At 36.8% G+C, this 24,676-nt stretch overlaps 1 protein-coding gene across 2 annotated transcripts; it reads right to left on the bottom strand.

The window, feature by feature from the left end:
• Positions 1 to 2,452: 2,452 nt before the first annotated feature.
• LOC306883367 (trafficking protein particle complex subunit 11-like) lies at positions 2,453 to 24,415 on the bottom strand. Of its 2 annotated transcripts, none has more exons than XM_079438565.1 (30): positions 24,292 to 24,415; positions 23,606 to 23,829; positions 23,289 to 23,458; positions 17,335 to 17,405; positions 17,133 to 17,247; positions 16,409 to 16,508; positions 16,046 to 16,119; positions 15,864 to 15,960; positions 15,300 to 15,433; positions 11,705 to 11,852; positions 11,529 to 11,622; positions 11,028 to 11,107; positions 10,732 to 10,810; positions 10,568 to 10,622; positions 10,317 to 10,462; positions 10,173 to 10,234; positions 9,895 to 10,027; positions 9,138 to 9,268; positions 8,895 to 9,050; positions 8,614 to 8,801; positions 8,256 to 8,404; positions 6,580 to 6,701; positions 6,357 to 6,476; positions 6,143 to 6,208; positions 5,739 to 5,895; positions 5,539 to 5,650; positions 5,280 to 5,371; positions 4,322 to 4,455; positions 3,758 to 3,925; positions 2,453 to 3,525 (listed from the first exon to the last, which is right to left on the bottom strand). In XM_079438565.1, the coding sequence occupies exons 2-30, from the start codon at positions 23,807 to 23,809 to the stop codon at positions 3,484 to 3,486; spliced, it is 3,399 nt and encodes a 1,132-aa protein (XP_079294691.1). In that variant the 5' UTR covers positions 23,810 to 23,829; positions 24,292 to 24,415; the 3' UTR covers positions 2,453 to 3,483. The 2 variants fall into 2 exon arrangements, with proteins under 2 accessions (XP_079294691.1, XP_079294692.1); XM_079438566.1 differs by having other exon boundaries at positions 24,302 to 24,404.
• Positions 24,416 to 24,676: the final 261 nt, after the last annotated feature.

Below are 24,676 nucleotides of genomic sequence, written 5' to 3'. Positions count from 1 at the left end.
CGCACTGATTTGTGGGTAATTTCGTTCTCCACTTTTTGTGAATATGTCGATGCTCACTTTAACCCTTGTGCATCAATAAAAAAAGTTAAAAAAAAGTTAAAAAATGTCCATGTCAAAAAAAGGTCATAAAAGCTTGGGAGTAGCGACTTAAGTGTGGTCTCATTTTAAAGAAGACCCATGGCAGATTATTGTTGAAGTAAAAAAAGTTTAAGAAGTGAAACAAAAAAAAAGTTATACAGGTTTAAGTTTATGAAAATTATTTATGAACAATATTTTATGTTATTTTATGAATATTTTATGAAACATGTTGAACGCTAAACCTACTAGAAAATCAAAGCCATAAATCTAAACAAGCTGTGTTCCAAATTTGAGGTTGATATCTCAAAAAATGAGCTTTCAGTAAAATTTTGTTTGGGCGCAGTACCAAATTCTCCCCATTAGATTCTCTCTCTCAATTTTTACAAGAACACACACATACACACACCATTTTTTTTTTATGACACACATACAAACCACACTCTGAGTATAGTATTAAGTAGAGTAAAGTATTTGCTTTATAGACCCTTTATAGACCAAACCTGAAAAAATGGCACCATCTGGTAAAATTTTTTTTAAAAATTTAATTTTGAAGCCTTGCCAACAGAATGAAAGCCTATTAACAAAAATTGCATCATTTTAGTTAAACGGCGCTGCAATTAAAAATAGCAGTTTTAATGGGTTTCAATGGGGACATTTTTGTCCTTAAGGTCCTGAGTGTGAGTATTTTTTGTACAGTAGGTAAAATTGAATTTTTGAAGGAAATGAGGGTAAAATATTAAAATTCCAAAAAAAAAATAAACACCTGAGCCAAAATTTATGCAGTTGGCATTAACACAGGCACACTTATAACAAAAAACAAAACTGAAATGGACAAAAATGTCCATAAGGTCACACAAGGGTTAAAAGAAACATCAACAAATCAATCAAATACATTTTTATGAAAGATGAACAACAGTTAAATTTTTGTCTGTTTTGTCTATCAGTTATCAAATGTCTTCAGAAGACTTTGAATACGTACAAATAATGTGGTTAACTTTTATGGTGATGTTCATGGTAGGCTATGAAACCAATTGATACTGTCACTGTCATTCACCACCTTATTGTGCAACATAATACAGCACAATATGCATAGTTAGCATTAATACAAAATGCAATATGCAACAGAAATAAAGACAAAGAGCGAGAGAGAGAGACAATATACCACTTCTTTCATTGAATGGATTCTTCCAATCCAATGAAACAGACAAACACAACTTCATATAGTGACTCCTGGCTTCGCTACAGTTTGACCTACAACATTATATATGAGGTTGCGTCCCACTCACCATCACAAATGATTCTATTGCAATTGAAAAAAAAAAAAAAAATCCAGATCCTGACACATTTTTCAATGCAATTACAGCATCCAGACTAAAAAGAATCACCTTATGTTACAACCACATGATATCTATTACAACAAGAAGAGGTAGGGATGACAGTTGGGGGGTTTTGTTCTTTTTTACTCAGGCTCAGACATGTAAACATGTCTCTGCTGTGCTGTTTGCTTCTCCTGTTTCATAATAGCCACAGGTGGTGTGTAATTTAATGCTTTAGTATGAAGACGGTGAGCATGTTGCTAACCTGCAGGAGGATGTTAAACTTGTCTGCTGACTCCACAAGTTTCCCTTTGTTTCAGTAAATGTAGAAGCAGTTATTACTGAAATCTAAGATCAATCCACAATCATTCGGTGTATATCTTGTTTTATTGATTAAAAGAAATGTGTAAATCTCACACACAATATATAATTTTGCCTTCCAGAAAATTAAGATATATTAGAGACAATTAAGATTTTTTTTTTTTTGTGGCATTCATTAAAAAAAAGGCACATTTTGCCCTGAAACTTTCAATACCATAATGCATCTAGATGTTAATGTTTTGGTCATTCGTCATTTCCATTACTATATAATACTAAATACTACAATTTATCATTTAAATCAGCATAAAAAAATATAAAATATACAAGTACTATGAAAAATACTGTTAGAACTGATTATGTATTTAATTTTGTTTTTTCCATTATGCTAATGACAATTTGGAGGCAAGAGTTGCTAAAAATATTCTTAATTTCTCTAAAATAGTATTTCTTTTTTTCCCTCTCAGTGTTAGGATGAAAAATGACCCTGCCAGCTTGACAAGATTTTTGACATTCACCCAAACAGAAATCAAATCCTATTGTGAGGCCCTTCTAACAGACATCGTCAATGTATATTATTAATTCTCTGGTGATTTTCATGCCAATAAAGCTTCATGAATCTTATAACGATGGATTAACAGATTTAGACAGACTGAAAGGAATCTGGGCTTTTCGTGCCGACAGTTTTCAGACAGTCATTTCGTCCTCCTGTCAAACAAACTCTCACACGTACACATCATTGTAAGGTAATATGTTTAATGGAAGCCAAAGAGTGTTGGGTGACTGAAAAACCAAGTAGCCATAACCTCATGTAGCCTGGTTTGTTTACAAGTCTGTAAGTTGTAAAAGAGGATAGGAGAACAAAGATACTTATCACCTAGGAAACAAAATCAAACTCTGATACCTGTTTTGCTTTATAGGAACCGAACAGGTTTGTATTGTAAAGACAATGTAAATGTGAGGTTGCCTACAGAGTAAACTGAGTTTAAAGGAATAGTTCACCTCAAAATTCAAAGTCTATATGATAAGGCTGATGAGAGAGAGGTACTGCACAACCTTCTATTGTGTCTAAACATTGAACTAAACTTTATCTGAAACCAGCTGACAAGTGCTCTTCTGTTCAGGATCAATTTTCCTTTTACCTCCACAGGTCAAACAAACGGTCATATGGTTGGATTGAATCCTGGAGTATTTTGTATTACATGTTTTTAGATGACAGTTTCTTAATATCCACAGTAAGATTATTAAAACTGGCTGAATTAATGAAGGTTTGTGTAATTGAAATGTATAATCAAATTAAAAAAAATCTTGTATAGTGTGTATAAGTGGTGAAATGATTACACTTCTGTCCAATCACAGAGCACCTCTTGAGGGACACCACCAGCCACAACAACCAACAGCTTCATGACAATGAAGCAAAAAAAAAAAAGTTTATTCAACAGCTAGTTTCATGTCAGTTTAATGATTTCTAACATTATTTAGCTGTTATTTAGTTTTAGTGACAAGGTTATTTTCATTAACATTTGAGAGAATAGAAGCACTGTAGATTAAATCTGTTATTTAAAAACCAAATCTTATGCAAGCATCATTTCAGTCTTGTTTAACAAGCAATAATCTAGACACAACAAAATCAACTGAAATCCCTAATATTTCATTCACAAGTTCAAACCATTAAGCTGTAAACACGTGTTCTCCAAGGAACGTTCAGCCTTCATCCTGCAACAGGATCCATGACAACGCTTCCGAGTTGGGAGAAGTGCTCCTCTCTTCCTCACGCTGCTTCTATGGAAGTATCTCCATTTCTGCCCTGAGGCTGAGAAATCAGAACAGACACGATACAGCGACCATTACACACCTGAAACATTCTCACACACAAATTTAGTCTCATCCATTAAGGATGGGCAGAATTTAAGAAATGGCTGAATTTGAATGGAACTATTCACACTCACAGGATACTCAGCTCAATTCTGATCGGTACACAACATTATCTGACATCAAGATTCATTTGATGGACAAAATTGTTTGTGGTGTGTTTAAAATATTACCTTGACAAAGATGCGTGAAGGCAGGAAGCGACGTAGCAGTTGATTGGAGATATTTGGAAAGCGCGGCAGGTTGATGTTGAGCTGAGGAAGGACTTGATATCCCGCCATCAGAGGATAGAAATTATACAACATCTCCTGTTCTGCACCGGGCAAAATCCTCGTTCGCACCTGCACACAGACACAGAAAGAGAACAAGACCTCCGGAGTGAATGAGTGGCAGTTGGAACAGAAATGTAAGGGTTGTGCGTTTATTGATAATCAGTGAGTAAAGAGGAACAAACACATTTTTATTTTATTTGCGACTGGTTTGGCTACTCTAAGATAATTTTTGCTTTAATATCTATATAGCTTTCCGACACCCTTAGACTAATTGTGAATGAATTTACTCTGGATCATCGGGATGTGTTTTTCCATTAGTTTTTATTAAGACACATTAAAAGTTTATTATTGAAATAAACGCAAAAAGGGAAAAACACACCTAGTTGCTCTAAAATCCATTTATTTTAGTATTCATCAAATAAAATGTATGTGAAGGAAACATGAAGCCACCTTCTATATACTGACCTGTTTGAGTCCACTAAACATAAATGCATCACTGGGCTCCACGCTGATCTCGACATCCTGAACCAACCCGGTTCGATTCTCCAGATGGTACCGAACAGGTAAAGACTCGCGCACACGACCAAACGATGGCAGCTCTAGAATATGAGAGGGTAAAGGTCTGTTCACACCAAGAATGATGACAACAATTATAACTATATTTGCATCGTCTCCAACCAACGCTAACGATCTATTTATTCTAAGCTTGTGTGCTGCAGTTTCGAAGGAATGAAGATGGATGTAGGTGACCTGCTGATGATTTGACGCAAAATTATGCAAAAACGGATGCTTTTGGGTATATGAGACAAAAGGAGTTGAGAGAATCTGTCACTCTGCTTATAGAATTTAGGAGACAAATTTTTTGAAGACAAATTCCATGCGTCAGTATCAATTTCATTTTTACACAGCTTTAACCAGCAGATATCCTCAGCATGTTACGTTTTGAGTGCATCTGAACAGTGAAACTAACTAGTGCAATCTGATCTAACAGTCAATGTAGTGGAAAAAAAAGAACAACAGTCTTTTTCACTGCAACAAAGGAGGTAAGATAATGTTGTCGAAACTAGCACTGGAAAAGTGAGGTCATTTTATTTTACAATGTTTGCTGTGTACAGCTTCTCCGCAATGTCATCTGCCGTTTAAATCACACTGAATTCAGCTGTCAGTGTTTTATTATTAATCAGCTTGAAAAAGCATTCTGAAAGTGATCCCATTCCTCTATATCGTTATAATTGTGGCGTGAACTGCATTATTCTCTTGACTTCAGGATGATTTTTAGAACTTTATCTTTATAGTTGTAGTGACTGTTATCATTCTTAGTGTGAATGGACCTTAAGAGAGGACGGACAGAATGAATTGCAAGACTGAGAAAGCACAGATGATTCAATATATACTACTGATTTTAATATAAAAACAGACTGACCTGCATGGACATAAAGTGGAATATTCTCAACCATCACATGTGGCAGAATAATGATCGTTTGCACCACTGATGTCTCAGCAAATGCTGACTTTCTGGATAAAAAAAAAGTTATACAGGAAATTAAAAAGCAAGTTATGAATGTTCACACTTTAGCATTGTTTATAGAAAATGGCTTATAAGACAATAGCATGAGAAAAGGAAAGTCATTGCTTGCATGTAATATACAGGGTAAAAGTGAGAGTATATAGAGTGCCGTCACCTCTTCCAGGAGATGATGTAGTGTCCAGATGCCACAGTACTGGTGCCGTTCTGAACAGGAGGACATTTGAGCAGGAAACACTCACTGGCACATTCGCTGGTCTGAAGCGTGACTGGAGACACAGTAGAAATGAATCACAGTCAGGCCCTAAATATATGTATTTTAAAAAAAAAACACTATCAGAAATAAAGTTCTCCCACCTCCTTCTACTTGACTCTGAGGCTGATCGATGGCAGTCATACTGGAGGCCAGCTGCACTTCACTGTTCACCAACTCGATCGGCCACGGAGACGCGCTCAAAATATCCATCATCAACAAGAAGGGGATGTCCACGTACACACGCTCCAAATGCTCAAACTGACACACATAAACATAAACTGTACCGTATAAACATTTTGTACTGTAACAAACCTTACAAAATATGTGTTTTTAAAACTGTGGACACAAAGGAAAGATCTGTCATCATTTATCCATCTTCATGAACAAAACATCTCCTTTTGTGTTCCATGGATGAAAAAGTAACTCGGGTTAGTAAATAATGACAGAATTTTCACGACTGAAGTATTAATATATTACTCAAGTGTACAGGGAGGGCAGCTCTTACCTTGCTAGACACAAACTTCATAGCCACTTCAAAAGGAACAACTGTTTCTAATGTAACAGTTTCATCCTGCAGGTGAAGAACAAACATAATACAACTCAACTAGGTTGGGGTGAAGTTAATGTCTGGCTCTGACATAATCTTTACAAAATCTTTCCGTAGCATTCAACAAACAATTGCATGGGTTTTGATGACAGGGTGGTAGGATTCTGCATACTTTGTGACACTTGCAGGTGATGTCCTTGCCCTCGACTGTGGCACTCACAGAATAAGCCACGTGAAACAGTAATATTCTGGATCCAGTGCTAACACAGTGGATATACAGGGGCTTTACAATCTGACACACAAGAACACAAGTACACAACATTATACTGAAGTCAAGATCAGCTGATTTAATTGAATCAATTAAATCTGTCAAACTCAGTGAAAAGAAGCAGCACCTTCTGTCCAGCTTGCAAATCTCCAAGGGGAATGTCAGGAAGCAGGGCAGGATAAGAATCATCACACACCTCAGTGCCGTTTAGTGTGATTTGGGTTGACTGTGTGAGATTGGCATCCTGACCTAATTGTAACAATAGAAATAAACACAAATACATTTTTACATAAGATTTTTAAAGATAAATTAATACTTTTATTCAACAAGGACACATTAAATCGATCAAAATTGACAGTCAGGATTTATGTCAAATAAATGGTCATTCATCAAATAATCATAAAAAAGGCATCATGATTTGCACAGATGTTTTCGACATTGATAATAATAGAAATGTCTCTTAAGCAGCAAATCGGAATGATTTCTGAAGATCATGTGACACTGACGTTTTGGAGTATTTCTACAGTTTACAAGATATACTCGTCCGGGTTAATTAACATTTGAGTTATGAATGATGCTAGGGCTGCAACTAACGAATATTTTGATAATCGATTAGTTGGCTGATAATTTTTTCCAATTAATCGGATAAAAAGCCTTTATTTTTTTATTGACAAAATACACTATGCCACGTGCTGCCCAATGCTGTCCTTCAAACAGGCATGCCAACTGAATGCTATAAACATACTATATGGTGAATATATCTATATCTATGCTATACATCATGTCCGAAAAAGTTATTAAGCACAGATTAAATGGAGAGTTTAAATAGACAAATGGACAAAGGACAGTTTAAATCCCTACACTACAAATGGAGATAATAATGAAGATATTAAAGAAAAACAAAACTCAGTGTTAACAGATGAGAGGACTGTTCTCCATGAACAGACACATTCACTCTGAATACATTAACCTGTTACTGTCATTTCTTTATTCTGTAAATGTAAGGAACATATTAAATTTATATTCAATTACATGCCGTTATCCCTTTACAGTTACTATCATAAAATGCTTGAATTACAGGTTGACTTTTAAACCTAAATTTAACATCCAATAACAGATATTTCAGTAAAATGAATATTTTTGCACTGCATATAAATTTTCTCCCTCTCTAATGAGTTCAGTCTGTTTGAAGCGCAGCCACTGGTTCAGTAAATTCTGAAGTTTAATACATACTGTCAGGACGAGCCTTCAGGCAAAATAGAAACACTTGCATGAATATGTAACATTTACAGATAAGGATATATCCGTAAAATGAAAGTTTGGCTCTGAGGAATCATATCACATATTAAGCACAAGTATCTGTCAAAGCACCTGACAGGACGAGCCATGTTAAACATTACGCTAATGTATTAGCTTGAAGTTTAGAATAAAGCATTCGCATGTTTTGAGCAGCTTGGATCATGCATCTTTCCCGAAGCAGCTCACTCTGTTTCTTCCACTATTAGATTCATTTAGATTAATTTCGCCCATAGAAATGCGTTATTCAGTGGTATAATTTGACACGACTGGCAGAAGTTTTCCGTGCACGGTGGGCAGATGCGACCAATTGATAATGACATTCGTTGTTGATGATTTTCATCATCAATTATTATCGATTAATTGTCGCAGCCCCAAATGATACCTCAAATCATATGTTTTGAGAGGCATGTTATTAATTTTGTAAGCAATGTTTTTTACGAATAAATGTAAAAACCATTTACTAAAACATAATGAGATTTTTGTTCCAGACAACATAGCAAGTACCCGGTTTGAGGCCTGCAGTAAGTTTGATGTCTTTGGCCACAGTGCCCTCTTCTGATTGGATGGTAACAATCATACAGTACATCTCATTGGTCAGTACTGGAGGCTCATGAGTCAGCTGTACAGAGATTTTGGGCACTCTGGAGATGATCCTAAATGGGCATGATGGGAAGGAAAACATTGCCATTTTATGTGTATAATTTAGAAACTGTCTCCAAAAGTAATGCTTCTGGAATGTGTATTAAGAAAATAAATAAGGTCCATTTTGATTTCATGCTGATTAGATATTTCTGTAGTGACAATGACATAATAGATTTCCAGATTTGTTATATATATAATTATTACTTTTTTTTTAACTTACATAGTGCTGGACTGTATAGTAACTGTGTTCCAATCCACCTGCTGCTCTGGGATGCGTGTCCTCCTCTTAAAGGAGCGGGACACCTGCAAAGTCTCATGTGAAGAGGCTGCATCCCCCCAGCCACCCCGCCAGTTTAGATAGACGTATCGGGCTGTCTCTCTGCCTAACATGAGTCCCACACTCGTGATCTGAAAAACAAAAATAAAACAAAACTTACTATGCGATTAGTTGTGGCACCACTAAATCTGTTGAAATGAAATGAATGAAAATATATATTTCACCTCAATCTTCTTCCCAACATCTTCTGTTTTGGCTACAAATTTGAAGCAATATTTGCGGGTTTTGCCAGGGACGAGACACATGTTCTCCTGGGTGGAAGGTTCTAGAATATCCTTCCCTTTAGAGGCGTCCTCCAGCAAACAGTACTGGTTATACTCCTGCGATTCAAACACAGCCACTGTTCAGTGGAGTTGTGTGTATGTGTGTGTGTGTGTGTGTGTGTGTGTGTATTATGTGTGCTGTACCTGGTTGCTGAGGCTGACACATAGCTTTGAGAAGCGCACAGGATGTGGGCAGTCGGCTCTCACATAGACGTGTAGCTGGACAGGCTCATCTATGTGGAAACTAGGGGACAGGAACTTGGCTTTGCACTGAACTGAAAATAAACATACATATCATTACGTTTTGTTCCATTAAGTAATCCAGCATGAAGACAACAACATATATACATCTATAATATATATGCTACCATTCAAAAGTTTTGGGTCAGTAAGATTTTTATTAAAAGAAATTCATATTTTTATTCAGTAAGGATGCTTTAAATGAAACAAAATTTAAATTTAAATATTTGTTACAAAAGACTTAACTTTCTGATCATAAAAGAATACTGAAAAAATGTATTAGTTTCCTCAAAAAAAATTAAACATTGATAATAATCAGAAATGTTTCTTGAGCAGCAAATCAGCATATTCGAATGATTTCTGAAGAATCATGTGACACTAAAGGCTGGAGTAATGATGCTGAAAATTCAACTTTGCATCACAGGAATAAAATACATTATAAAAAATATTTTAAAAGTTATTTTAAATTTGAATGATATTTCACAACATTACTGTTTTACTGCATTTTGTCAGATAAACACAGCCTTGATAAGCATAAGGGGGGGGGGTTAAACCATATATTTAAAATGTAGGGGTTATGGCCAGGATTGCAGTTCTCAAATAGATGATTATGACTAATAAGCCCAAAAGACTGAAAAGTGAATATTCTTTGAGTGCTTACCAAAGGGCACATAGTCCTGGACCTCAATGGTGAACTCATTATTGCCGGCCAGAGAGATGCGATCACTCCACAGAGACTGGGCCGTCTTCACAGACACCGGGTCACAGTCCGGTTCAGGCTCTGGGACTTCATTCTGACAATCACAAATTAAATGTCAGCTTCATAAACACTACATCTCTATCTATAGCAAAACTTTCACAATATTGAGACAATAAATTTCATACATAAATACGATTATTTTCAGCTGTATCACTGTATCGCTATATTTCCATACATACCATAATCACTTTAATTAGATTCTTCTCAATCCTGGACTTCTGCTCTTCAGGGAGGATAGAGGCTAAACACATACATATACTTCTGTTAATGCAGGAACTTTTGATTGAGGTGAAGTTGAGAGTCAATACATGGTGGTCATGTACCTCTGCCCACGAGCTCCATGGAGTAGGTGATGTAGTCTTTCACTTGACCCATGAGGTAGGAGCACTTCAAAGCCGTGCACAATATAGACGTCAGCAGAGACCACCAGCGCTCTGTACGGTAGTCACACATCACATAATCCAACAGTCTGGGGAGTCAGAATACAACAGTTATATGTACAGCTGCAAGCCATTGACACAAGCAGAGTTCAATTTATAAAGGTCAAACTTACAGTATACTGAATTGAACTCACTTTAATGCTTTGGTGTAGTCTTTTGCATGATAATATTCCTCTCCCATCTGAACCACTGCGGAGAGACACAGAAAATAGAGAGAACAAAAATGTTATTGATTTACTATGCAATTAAATACAGAACAGAACATCTGGCTGATGAATGTGTGTGTTTTTAGACTAACTGAGATGGCTCTTCATTCGTGGACACTTGTACTTCTTAAACTGAGCGACAGCATTGCTGAGGAGAGCAATGATCAGCTCCTGACAGAAACACACACATACAACCATTAGAAGACAAATACAGTTGGTTCTTATCTGTAAAATGATTTTTTTTTCTGTAAGAAACATAACATTTTGAGAATTCAGAACTCATTACTTTCTGATCTGAACATTTGCATCTTAAAACATGAGTCTGAAGAGAAATTCACAAATGAACGTGAACTTTTAACGACATAACAGGTATTTAAGAAAATCCCACCGAATGAGGGACGTCTCTCTCTTTAACTTGAAGAGAGAGGATGCCTTGTTTCTCCTTCTCAGAATCTGGAGGATCAATGCCTGAGGATTAAAGTTCACTGGGTCAGAAATATATTTATATTTCTATATTTATACATGATTGAAACAACTCCATTTTAATGTATTTTTAATCTAAAAAAATATTACTATTCTTTTACAGACAGAATATGGCTCTAAAATTATATATTATTTTGTTTTTTTGTGTTCTACCGCAATATTGACAGGCAAGTAAAAATCCGACTTTCTTTTTACATTACAGTAATGTGAATTAGATTTTTTTTTAACCACATTACAATAACAAGTCAATGTGCTTAACTGTCACTGAAAATATTAATAAAATTATAACAATATAATAAAATAAAAAACTTATGCTTCTTTGGATTTTGTTGTGAAACATGACATGTTCTGGACAGGATTCATATGAGTCAGATACGGTTATAGTGTTTCTTAAGCCATTACTCACTCTGATGTCCCTGTCTCCAAGGTCTCTGTCCGTAAAAGTCTAGAGCTCCGGAGGTGGTCTCTAATGGCTCAGGTGCAGGGTAGCCCACGCTTGACTGGAACAGTAAGAGTGGGCGATTTTGCATCACAAACTAAAATAAACTCATAACATTAATGATGCATTGCGGGTAGCAGTACCTCATGACTACAGAGCTGCCCCGCTTGCTGCTTGCGCTCCTGTGCATAATAAGCAGCCTGTTGATAGTAGAACCCTGGGTTCTGGGTCTGAATAGCGGTGAGGCCCAGTTTAATGGCCTCATCGAACAGATCACCAAACGACTGGAACCTACAGAGACAGAAGGAACAAGAAAATGAGTGCATGTATAAAATCAAGACCAGAGGTCACCAATCAGTGGAATCACTTATCAAATTAATTATAAAATTTTATATAATTATTATTTTTAATTTTTATATATTTTAAGCTTTTTGTAATGACATACAAAACAAAATATTTAAACAACCCCGTTGTCCTGGCCAAATTCCCTCTACTAGCCCTTGTCTATCATGGCCTCCCAATAATCCCCATACACTTGATTGGCTCTATGACTCTCTCTCCTCTCCACCTGTAGCTGGTGTGTGGTGAGCGCACTGGCGCCGTTGTACTGTGGCTGCCGTCGCATCATCCAGGTGGATGCTGGTGGTGGTTGAGGAGAGACCCCCCCACATGATTGTAAAGCGCTTTGGGTGTACAGCAATACACAAAGCGCTATATAAATGCGTCATTCATTCAATCAATATAATACAGTACAATGAAAACAAAACAAAAACGAACAAAAAATTTAATTAAATAAAATACAAGGGATGGAATGGGCTAACGTGGATTGTTGGAATACAGCAGGAAGAGTTTTACATAAAAGTAGATTAGACAGGCTTGAGGAAATCAAGGAAGGGCTGCCATACAGCTTGGAATCGACAATGTAGTTTGGGCTCCAACAAACGTATACCTTCCAATCGTGTAACATGGAACAACTCAGACAATCAGGTTTTGAAAAAAGGGGCATCTGAAGATTTCCAGTTTAAAAGTATTATATTTTTGGCAAGAACCATACCCAACAACAGTGGTTGTTGTTGAGAGCTTGAAAATGTGTTCAGTACCTGTTCAGTTCAGTAACCAAAATTGCTAGAATGGGATCAGGCTTCACAACCTTTTGGAAAACCTTTGAAAAAAAAATCAAAGATGCTACTCCAAAAATCAAACAGGTTAGGGCAAAACCAGAACAAATGTGATAGGGTGCCCTCTGTCACTTTACATCTATAACATATTGGAGAAATAGTGTTGTATATTTTATTTAATCTAACTTTGGAGTAGTACAATCTATGTACTACCTTAAACTGGATCAGCCTGTGTCTGGCATTTATTGAACAATATTGGATCTTACTAAGGCAATCGTTCCATATTTCATCAGACAAGTCTATACCAAAATCCTTGGCCTACGCTTCTTTTAGGTGATTTGTATTTACAGACATTGGGAAGAATGTGAGATCAAATGTCTAAAGGTTGGATTTGACATAATACATTCATCAAATGTATTAGTCTTTGGTTTGCTGACAAATTGTGGAATGACTTCTTTAGCATAATGCCATATTTGTAAATACCAAAAGAAATCAGACCCAGGAAGTATAAATATAGACTGTAATTGACTAAAGGATGCAAACATTTAATCTACATAGAGGTCACCAATGGACTTTAAACCTTTGTTTCTCCATGCAGCAAACCCCAAATCGAGTTCTGATGGCTTAAACAAATGATTGTAAGCATTTGGAGTATGATCAGAGACATCAGGTAAAGTACAATATCTTATTTGGTTTAATATTCGTACTGAATTTTTTTTTTAATCATAAAATTATTCCCAATATATTTTGATGGAGACACCTTTGAGAAAAGTAGAACTGGAAGACAAGATTTAGCTAAGGATATTGTCTCTATCTTAAGCCATAGTGGATCAGCTATAGAGGAAATTTCACTAAGAACACCCTTCTGCCAGTAGGATAGAGCTCTAGCATTTGCTGCCCAATATAACACTTTAAATACTGGAAGCCCAAAGCCTCGTATCTGTGTGGGTTTTTGTAAATGCATTTTTGTTATGTGGTGAGTTTTATAGGCCCAGATAAATGGCATGATAATTAAATCTAAAAGTTTAAAAAAGGACATGGGTATATAAATGGGAAATTTTTGAAAAAAGTATAGAATCTGTGGTAAAATAATCATTTTAATTGCATTGATCTTTCCAACCACTGATCATGGATGTAGCCTCCATCTACAAATATTATCCTTCACTTTATCAATCATTGATAAAAAAAAAAATTCAGTTTAAATGTAATTAGGATTCTTTAAGCCAAGATAAGTTAAGTGATTTTCAACAAGTTTGAAAGGCAAAGAACCAAAGTGATTGGGATTTATATGCTTAGAAAGTGGCATAAATTCACTTTTGGACCAATTAATAGTATACCCAGATAACTTGCCAAAGGCGTTAACATATTTAAGCAAATGAGGCACTGATTTGACTGGATAAGAGAGATATATTAAGAGGTCAGCATCTTATAAACTAACCAGTACTTCATTACCTCCGAACTTTATCCCGTGAATATGGGGGTGACTTCTAATCCCTACTACCAATGGTTCCAAGGCAATATCAAAAAGAAGAGGGGAAAGAGGATCTCCTTGTTTAACTCCCCGACGTAACTCAAATGGTTTAGATTTATTAGCATTTGTTAGAATGGATGTAAATACAAAATTTTTACGCACTTGATAAAACCGCTTCCAAATCCAAAATGCTCAAGCGCTTTTAGCGTAAATGGCCACTCTATTTGGTCAAAAGCTTTTTGAACATCTAATGAAATAATCGCTGCTGGGAGTTATTTTCCTTGTAAAGAACATTAAATGAAACATTTCATTGAAACATTACATTGCAAAGAGAGAACCTGCTAGGTATGAACCCAGTTTGATCTGGATGCATTTTTGTTGCAATATGTTTGCTAATCTATTAGCCAGCACTTTCATTATTACTTTCTGATCAAAATTTAAAAGCGCTATAGGCCTGTAGTAAAATTTTAAATAATTCTAAACTTGCAACATGCCCAGAAATCATTAAGCAATGAGTCAGTTGGTGTGCTGGTTTTGTTTTTCTTACCTCATTACATAAATGTTATATATTCATAATGTCTGCAGTATTTTAGATATTCATAATATTAATCACTCAACATGTACATTTCCTGAAGAAAACGTGAGTGGTGCTTACCATGGCAAATGGGTGTTTGCAAGAGAGAGCTGACATATGGCTTGCTCATGTAGATATAGGGTTTCTGGTGTGCTCTAAATGGTTGCTGGTTGCGATTTTTTACGAATTTGCATTCTGAGTGACAATAGCCCACTCCCTCGACATCTCGCATTAATTTACAATAGAAGTCTATGGTTTTATTTTCTAATAATAATAACAACAACAACTGATAATAATAAAAATCATTTTAACGGATAACATTCAATCTAAAATAATACAAAGTAATTCATATTTACGCAATGGGCAGGACATCAACTAACTAGAGCCACATGGCATTAACACGAGAACAACAACAACATTTTAATAACTACTAATCATTCAGTCAAACTCTGACTGAAAGATGGACATTTTTATATCTGCAATTAAACCCAATAAATACCCTGAAACTGTTAAAATTCTGATTTGTCCAAAAACATGAAATAAAAATGTGTGCATATGGCAGGGTTGAATCTTACTGTTTGGACATCCAGGCTGAGTGTTCAAACGCCAGCTCAGCGCTACCAATCTTCTTCTTGCACAGGTCAATGTGTTTGCGGAACTGAGCAATGGCATCCAGGGGGGTGTTATGCTGAAAACAGAGCCTGCAGATCTGTGAGAGAAGACCACCGGTAGACACTAAATAAAGAGATATACTCTGAACAAAATGCAACTGAAAATGACGGTGCTATTTAGAAAAGAATGTGAACAGGAAATGAACTCTGGCCAGTTTCCTGTGTGGCGTTTACAGCTGTTTAGATGATACCTCACACTGCACGTGTCAAAATTTCTCATTTTTGTTTAGTTTAATCTAAAATTATTAAACTAAATAATTAAATTAATAAAAACTATATAGACATATAAAAACAGTACAAATTACAAAATGGAAACATCAAAATTAAAATGAAAACAATTTATAATTAAAATGAAAAAAAAAAAAAAATTTGAATTCAAAATATTGTCAATGACGCAATGATAATATATATCAATGTCACTAAAATAATATTACACCATGCACACTTCCTTCAGAACATCTAGTTCACCTTGTAGTTGATGAATCCAGCCATGGTTTTGATCTCAAGCATGTTGGTTTCATGAGCTCTTTGTTCATGAACGAGGCTATAAGCAGTCCTGTAATATCTGTAAGACAGCACATGGAATGTGTTTGAGTTCTTATAAATAAATACAAAATAGCAGTGTCAAAATTGCTGTTAACAGCACTTACTTGAGGGCGTTCTGAGTGTCCTGCTTTAGTTCACTGAAGAAGCCCATTTTAAACTGGTGCCTGACAAACAGCAACTAGAATTCACAGAATTCTTAAGTTATTATGGTGCAAGTTGAGCTTTTTCACACTTAACAGATAACTAATAAATTAAGAACCACAAAACAAATAACTGTTAATTATTCATTTAGAAAGAGGCAACTGCATGCCATATTCTTCATATAGGCTATGCATTCAAAAGAAGCTGAATTAATTTCTTGCATTTTACACTTGTAGTAATGCCTCATTTTGAGTGTTAGGAACTTCATTATAAAGGCCATTTTGAAGGAATTCAGGTTTTATATTTGCAGTCGGGCTCCTGGTTACCTGGTGTGTAGTTTTATTGAGGAACTCCTTGTGAGATTTCACTCTCCTGATCTCATTATAATAGTAGGTCTGTGCATGTTCGTAGAATGCGTTTTCCAACCTGCAGGCATATAAATACATAACAGATAAAACTAAGGTGTGAAGATGCAAGTCAGTCACTTTCTGTCATATAATCTAGGCTGCGATTGAGGCTATATCAACCATATTTTTAACATAGAAGAGCGGTGCAGCCATTTGTAACTTGAATGTGTGAGGCTCCGGTGTCATATGCTTCAAGTTAATTAGCTGTATAAAAACAGTCTATTAAGCTGCCTGATATTACATACTGGCATTTCTTTATTTCATTTTCTTTTAATGTATTAGCATATTTATAAACACACTGTTTTATAACGCATATAGTTTTAACATTTACAGCAATTTGTTATTCTTCTAGTCATTTACCTATTCTGGCAAATGAATCAGAAGTCTCACACATTCACAGAAAATACCGTACATCCATGTCGTAAAATAAAAGCAGTTAATAAATATAAGTTCTGCATATTTGTTATTGTATACTCAAATATAAAAATAATCAGTACTGACTATTCTATTGTTTTAAAACAAAACAGTTGATCTCTTCTAGCAACCCAGCAAGTCGTTTTTAAGTTTATCACATACAAAGACAGATCTGATTGGGTCATTCAGGCATAATGAACACACACTCTACATCTAGAAAGACTCTAACCTAATGATGTATCCCACCAGGTGGTCGGTATGGGGCAGGACAAACAGGGATTTCCCAGACAGGTCACAGGTACCACATAGAGCAGAAGCCCTCTCAGATGCCACCAGATCTTCACCTGAGGCACAACCACATCGTCACCCATCAACATCTGCTCAAGACATATACTGAATTTCCTGAAACATGGATTTCAGTTTTGTGATACCTGGAGGGAGAGGAGTTTTCTTCTGAATCAAAACAACAGCGACCTTTGTGTTTCTTCCTTGTAAACTTGTCCTGTAAGAAATAAATACATCTCAGATCAGCAAACAACAAATAAAAAAACATGTTTGGATTTGTCCTAATGTCTATTCACCCAAGAGTTTTGGATTCTGTTACAAAATTAAACAAAGCATTTTTATCTTCCTGTGCTATTTTAGTATTATTTACATACTATATTTTTTATTATTATTTAAAATATATATATATTATTTGAATTGGCTTTAATTTTTATTTTAGTTTAGTAACTTTTTACTTTTGCCTTTGACATTTTATTTGTTTGTCTTTTTTAAATATTTCTATTTAGCTTTAATTTATTTTTAATTCAGTTAACTAAAAGCTAGTTTTAGTCATTTTAGTTCTTCAAATTATTTATTTGAGTTTTAATTTTTTTTTAAAGATCACTTTATGTAACATTTACATTTACTTTATATCAGCTTTATTTCAATTACCAATTAACTATTTTTAATAGTTTAATAATAACACCAAATTGATCATTGTGACCTTTTCATAAACAGAGATGCAAACAGGTAAGTGTGGCACAAACAATCTGTCCCTCAATGAGGAGAAGACAAAGGAGGTTGTGATGGACTTCAGGAGAAACTCCGTTGACCACCCCCCACTGACCATCGACAGCTCGACTGTGGAGAGAGTCAGCAGCACTAAATTCCTGGGGGTGCACATCACAGAGGATCTCATCTGGACCACCAACACCATGTCACTCTCCAAAAAGGCACAACAGCGCCTACACTTTCTCCGCCGGCTGAAAAGAGCAAGTCTCCCTCCACCCATCCTCACCACTTTCTACAGAGGCTCCATTGAGAGTGTGCTGACCAGCTGCATCACTGTCTGGTACGGGAACTGCAGTGCTGCTGACCGCAAGACCCTCCAGCGGACAGTGAACACAGCGGCAAAGATCATCGGTGCCCCTCTCCCCTCCATCCTGGACATTTTCCTTACACGATGCTCCAGCAAAACCAACAGCATCGTGAAGGACTCCACCCATCCCTCCCACAGTCTCTTCCAGCTCCTACCATCAGGAAGACGGTACCGGAGCATCAGAGCCTGCTCCGCCAGACTGCTCAACAGCTTTTTCCCCCAGGCTGTGAGAGCCCTGAACTCAAACCACCCCGCCCCTCTCTGAAACCCCATGCAAACCCCTACCTCCTGAAACATGGACCACCCCCCACCCCAAAGAAAAACTGTATGGAACTTTTTTTTTTTTTTGTGCAATTCGAAGTGTGCTACACACAGGTGAGTGGGCCTGTACAAACCACCTGTGGTAACACACTCTCCTCTATGTGCACTATGGACACTTACACACACTGCTGCGTGTGCACAATCCCACAAAAGACTCAGCAATATATGTATGTTTACATGCTCATGCACTACAAATCATCCTGACGTGTTTCCGGTTTGAGCGAACGCTGGCGTGTTTGGCTGCCGCTGCTCTCCGGTATTTTATTATTCTAAAATTAAGCCTAATTTTGAGGATATTTTATGCCCTTTGATCGAGGAGATCTCACCTGATTATTGTTGGGTACTTTCATGGTTGAATGAGTCGGAGGATCTGAATGCGTGGATCTATTGAGATCCGTTTGGTGAACTTGAACGTGGAGGAGTGAATCCAGATTGAAATGTGGTGTTATATCATTTGCACACTGGTGTGCTGGAGTTCTACTGTTTGTTCTTCAAAGTGGAGTCTCTTTGTCGTTCCCGGTGTGGATAATTCTCCAAATATGGTGCTTAAATACTCTTCGGTGGATTTACAGAGACTAAATTCGTTCTGCCGTCTCTCCGGCGGAACTTACAACCGCTGCGCCGCATTGGGAATCGCACGCCGCCACAGGTACATCCATCGTGGATCTCGCCGTGACCCCCTTGTGAGGACTTCGACTGTGTTTCAGGATAATTATCCCATTCCGGTCATCTGGTCGCCACATCGCCGCTCTTCCATTAGATCAAATGGTAAGAGTCAGAGTGTCAATCTTGAAAACATTAGTTTGCTCAAACACGCGCCTCTCAGATCTCGGCAGTCTGTTTGCCCTGTTACTGTAAAGATGGCCTTAGTGAATGCAAGGTCAATATCGAACAAATCTTTTATTTTAAATGACTTGTTTACATCTCACTTCCTAGACTTTTTATTTGTGACTGAGACCTGGTTAAAACAGGGTGACTTGATGCCTCTTGCCGAGATTGCGCCTCCTGACTGTGCTTTTCTCAGTTCTCCACGGGCCTCTGGACATGGTGGTGGAGTTGCAACAATTTTTAAAAACTGTTTCAAATGTAAGCCTGTACCTACGGACACCTTTTCTAGCTTTGAAGTCCAGTTACTGAAGGTTGATTTAAATGGTCCTATGCTATGTGCTCTGATTTACAGACCCCCTAAATACAATAAGGATTTTATGCAACAATTTTCTGATTTTCTCTCTGATCTGGTGACTCGGGCTGATAGACTATTGATTCTTGGGGATTTTAACATTCATCTCTGCTGCCCTTCTAAAACGTTGGTCAAAGAATTTGTAACTATTTTAGAGTCTTTGAACTTTGTACAATCTGTATGTGGTCCAACTCATAATCTGGGTCACACACTAGATTTGGTTCTGTCTCGTGGCTTTTTGATTTCAAAACTGGAGGTTATTGATGCGTGTTTGTCTGACCATTATCCTATTTTGTTTGAATCTGAGTGCTTTCTCCCGTCTTCTATTTGCCCTCAGCCTTCATTTCTCTCTCGAGCTATTCACTCAAATACTGCAAATTTGTTTTCTGAACATTTTTCTTCACATTTTAATAATAATTTTCTGAATGAAACGGATACTGAATGCTTGACTGAGATATTTTATAAAGCATCCTCTATATCTATGGACGCTGTTGCTCCGCTTAAGCGTAAAAAGATGAAGGTTGCTGGCCAGCCGTGGTTAAATGATGACACCCGCGCTTTCAGACAAGAGTGTCGAAAAGCGGAGCGAAAGTGGAAAAAAGATAGGCTACAGATTTCATTTGACATTTTAAAATCAAGTCTGTTTAACTATCAAACGGCAGTAAAACAGGCAAAATCAAATTTCTTTTCTCAATTAATTTCTGACAACGCTAAGCGACCAAAAGTCCTGTTTGATACGATTGACTCTATTCTAAACCCGACCACGAATATTTTATCTGAGGCCTCTATTGAGCTTTGTGAAGATTTTTTAAAACATTTTACTCAAAAAATTGCTGATATTAGAAGCTCTATTGTTCCATCTGAACCATGTCACTTGCAACTGCCCTGTCCTATGAGTTGTCTGTCTAACTTTAAACCTGTCTCTCCAACTCAGCTAGCTGATATTATCTCTACTATGAAGTGTTCAGGTTCTAAGTTAGATATTATCCCGGCTCGTCTTTTTAAGGATGTTTTCTCTACCATTAGTCATATGGTAACCGCTATTATAAACAGCTCTCTAGCCAAAGGTGTCGTTCCAGCTAGTTTTAAACATGCAATTGTGGAACCTATGTTGAAAAAACCTCAACTTGATCCAGAAATGTGCAGTAACTATCGACCGGTCTCTAAACTGCCTTTTATCTCTAAACTTTTAGAGAAAGTAGTTTTCTCACAGCTCCAGTTTTATTTGAATTCTTTTAATATTTTGGACACGTTCCAGTCTGGCTTTAGATCGTTACATAGTACTGAGTCAGCTCTGTTGAGGGTTACAAATGATATCTTGCTTTCTCTAGATTCAGGCTCTTGTGTTGTGCTGGTTTTGTTAGACCTGAGCGCTGCATTTGATACCATTGACCACAACATTCTTCTTGAAAGGCTAGAATATATGGTAGGTGTCAAGGGCACTGTACTAAAGTGGTTTGCTTCCTACCTCGAAAAGAGGACTTTTTCTGTAAATTTAGGAAATTGTTCCTCGCCATCTGCGCCTGTTTTGTTTGGTGTGCCCCAGGGATCTATTTTGGGACCTTTATTGTTTTCCCTCTATATGCTCCCCTTGGCCCTCATTTTTCAAAAGTACAACATTTCATATCACTGTTATGCAGATGATTCTCAGCTTTACCTCCCAGTAAGGCTTGACACCACTGCTCCATTTGATGTGTTATTGGAATGTGTAGATGATATCAAGAGGTGGATGACAAATAATTTTCTGCAGCTAAATGAGGATAAAACAGAGGTTTTAATTCTGGGTTGTCCGGCAGATTTCTCTCCTGCTTTGAAAGCCCAGTTAGGTCCTCTCTCAACGAATGTATGCAAACAAATCAAAAACCTTGGAGTGATCTTTGACTCTTCACTATTCTTTGATAAACAAATTAGTGCGGTTATTAGAGGAAGCTTTTTCCATTTAAGATCTATTGCAAAGTTGAAGAACCTTCTTTCAAGCAAAGATTTAGAAGTTGCAATTCATGCATTTGTAACATCACGATTAGATTATTGCAACTCTCTTTATTGTGGTCTTCCTCAATCTTCACTATCTCGATTACAAATTGTGCAAAATGCAGCTGCAAGACTGTTGACTGGGTCTAAAAAGAGGGATCATATTTCTCCTGTTTTGGCATCCCTTCACTGGCTTCCCATTAAGTTTCGAGTTGATTTTAAGATTCTTATGTTTGTTTATAAGGCGTTGTCTGGCTGTGCACCAAGGTATATCTGTGATCTTATTGTGCCATATTGTCCTGCTAGGGCACTCAGATCTTCAGATCACTTGCTTTTAAATGTGTCACGAAGTCGCTACAAATTAAAGGGTGATCGGGCCTTTTCTGTGGCTGGGCCTAAGCTTTGGAATGCTCTTCCTTATCATGTGAGGTCTGCTTCTTCATTGGACATTTTTAAATCTACTCTGAAAACACATTTTTATTCCTTAGCTTTTGGAAATTTGTAATTGTTGTTTTTTATAGTGTAGTCCTGCTATGCACTATGTACAGCACTTTGGATCAATTTTTATTGTGTTAAATGTGCTTTATAAATAAAGGTTGTTGTTGTTGTTGTTGTTGCACTGTTCCCCAACCAGCTGCTGACTCAAATCTTTGCACATGTACAGTATTTGTGAAGCATTCGTATAGTTTGTATTTTTTATCTTCTATTTTTTAGTTTGTATAGGGTAATATTTATGTGAAGCATTCGTATAGTTTGTATTTTTTATCCTTTATTCTTTTAGTTTGATAAATACTTATATATAGTATACTTATAGTTAAATCTGTCAGTAGGATAGTTGTGTATAGGTTTATAGTGTTTTTTACTTCATTGTTGTATGTCTGTATTTATGTAGCACCGTGGTCCTGCGAGACACGACATTTCGTTCCACTGTATGTCCCCACATGTAGCGGAATGACAATAAAGCTCAACTTGACTTGACTTGACTAAGGGGGGAAAAAAGGTCACAACCGGGGACATGCTCCACATGGAATTTTTTTTTAAATACATTTTTTTACATGCTCATTTGTAGTTACTTTAAGGTATTTTTACAAATATTTTTATTAGCTTATATGTCCAAAACTGTAATTTTTCACTCACAGACACACACACACACGCACACAAATTAATATCTTGTTGCAACATTTTACAAAAATCAAGACTGAATATATTTGGTCAAAATCCCATTTTATAATAGATGAAGTGCAATGCAGTCTATTTAAGACAATTTTGGCTGATTAGACAGCAATGCTGACCTAAAATGCAAAATGTTTGACCTCTCTCTCTTCAATGTTCCCACATCTCAGACCTCAAATACATAAAATATTACCCTTTTTAGGCAGTTTGTTAAAAAGTAAATGTAAAGTAAATAATATACAAAACTTACTAGCAGTAGCCAAGTGGTTATCAATCTTACTTTTCCAATACAAATAAGACAAGTCTACCTTTTCATACCTGAATATAAAAAGTTATGACCAGTCAAAACTATACCTGACAATTTCCAAAAACCATACCTGACTATTTCCACTTTGGTTGCACATTCGGATTGCTTTTCCTTCCATTGTGGATCATCCCAGTCCAGCTCATAAAACAGCACGACCAGCGCAGGCACCAGGTTGAGATGTTTATTCATCCAGCCCGTCTTCAGTATCCCTTTAGGGATGTACCACTCATATGATGTTCTCTAACATAAAAAGAAAGTGTGTTAGCAAACCAAATCATCACACTTACACAACAGCCCAGCAGTGTCCAAAATTAAAATAATTATTTATCAAGAGCATAAAGCATTTTTTGAATATCTTTAGAAGGTTTCAAAGCTCTTTTGTGTCACCTTAGTTCTGCACTTTGGATACTCATGGTCTCCGGGCACAACTTTGAACGAGATGGGCACTCTGTCTGACCGCCGGTTGGCATAGAAGGCATCCCATATGGCTCTGTGGATGGCATTATAAGTCACGTCCAGTCCTGTCAGAGCCACAAAGGCCATGGGCCTGCAGCACAGCTCTGGAGGAAGATCCCATTGAGCTGGACTCATGACGCCGGCGAACAGACCACCTGACCAGCACAAAATAAACACAAATATGTCAACAACAACAAAAAAAGTAAATATAGACTGCATTGAGAGGCAAATACAGCATGCAAGTCTAAGACATTTCTTTCATTTGATATGGGTTGTTCATTGGAGATATACGACCATGGTTTATGTTCAAGGATCCTGGAGAGTGACTTGAACAACAGAAATCTCGGGATATGAAGACAGGAAATAAACGACACACTGACAAATACACATATAAGTCTTTTTTTTAAAATATATGATAAATCTAATGACATTTTTGCTGCAAACCGTCAAAGGATAAACTGCAAAGCATCTGATTCCTTCAGTTGTCAGCTGATGCTAGTCTGTGAATGCTAAAGCTAACGCTCAGTAACAGCCTGTTAAACAATATTAATAAGCGCACCGCTGTCACTTATAACAGGTAACGTTAAATATTAGTCTATGAGCTGGGAGGTATTTACCTTTAGTCACCTTTAGTAGTGTTTTGCTCGGTTTTCACAGGCTGGACTAACGTTACATTTATGTAAAGCTCTTGTTTTTCATTCAAACCCCACCTTCTTCATGACATGTGACTGCTTCTTCTTTCGGCGGCTTTTCGCGTCGTTTTGCACGAGATGCGTCTCTTTACCGCCACCTGCTGGACTCATGCTGCGCTTACAGCCACTTCACAGACTAAAGGTAAAACTGCATACTACATCTTTTTATGGCAAAAATAGTAAGATTAGTATGCTACTACACGTTTCCGGACAGACTGCGAAACGTCTTTAGAAATTTACCGGTGATGAGGAAAAATATGTGTTTGTTTAAGGAGGTTATTTTAACCACCAACTATTAAAAACTATTAAA

Source organism: Barbus barbus (assembly GCF_936440315.1).
Source record: "Barbus barbus genome assembly, chromosome: 17".
NCBI lineage: Eukaryota > Metazoa > Chordata > Actinopteri > Cypriniformes > Cyprinidae > Barbus > Barbus barbus.
This window is presented reverse-complemented; position numbering and strand designations above follow the sequence as displayed.

Excerpts from the sequence above, each read along its gene's own strand:
- LOC306883367 (XM_079438565.1), bottom strand. The coding sequence starts at position 23,809 with ATGAGTCCAGCTCAATGGGATCTTCCTCCAGAGCTGTGCTGCAGGCCC. Across the intron at positions 17,248-17,334 it reads GAAAACTCCTCTCCCTCCAG|GTGAAGATCTGGTGGCATCT; the intron begins GTATCACAAAAC and ends GTTGTGCCTCAG. Across the intron at positions 4,456-5,279 it reads TCCACTTTATGTCCATGCAG|AGCTGCCATCGTTTGGTCGT; the intron begins GTCAGTCTGTTT and ends CTCATATTCTAG.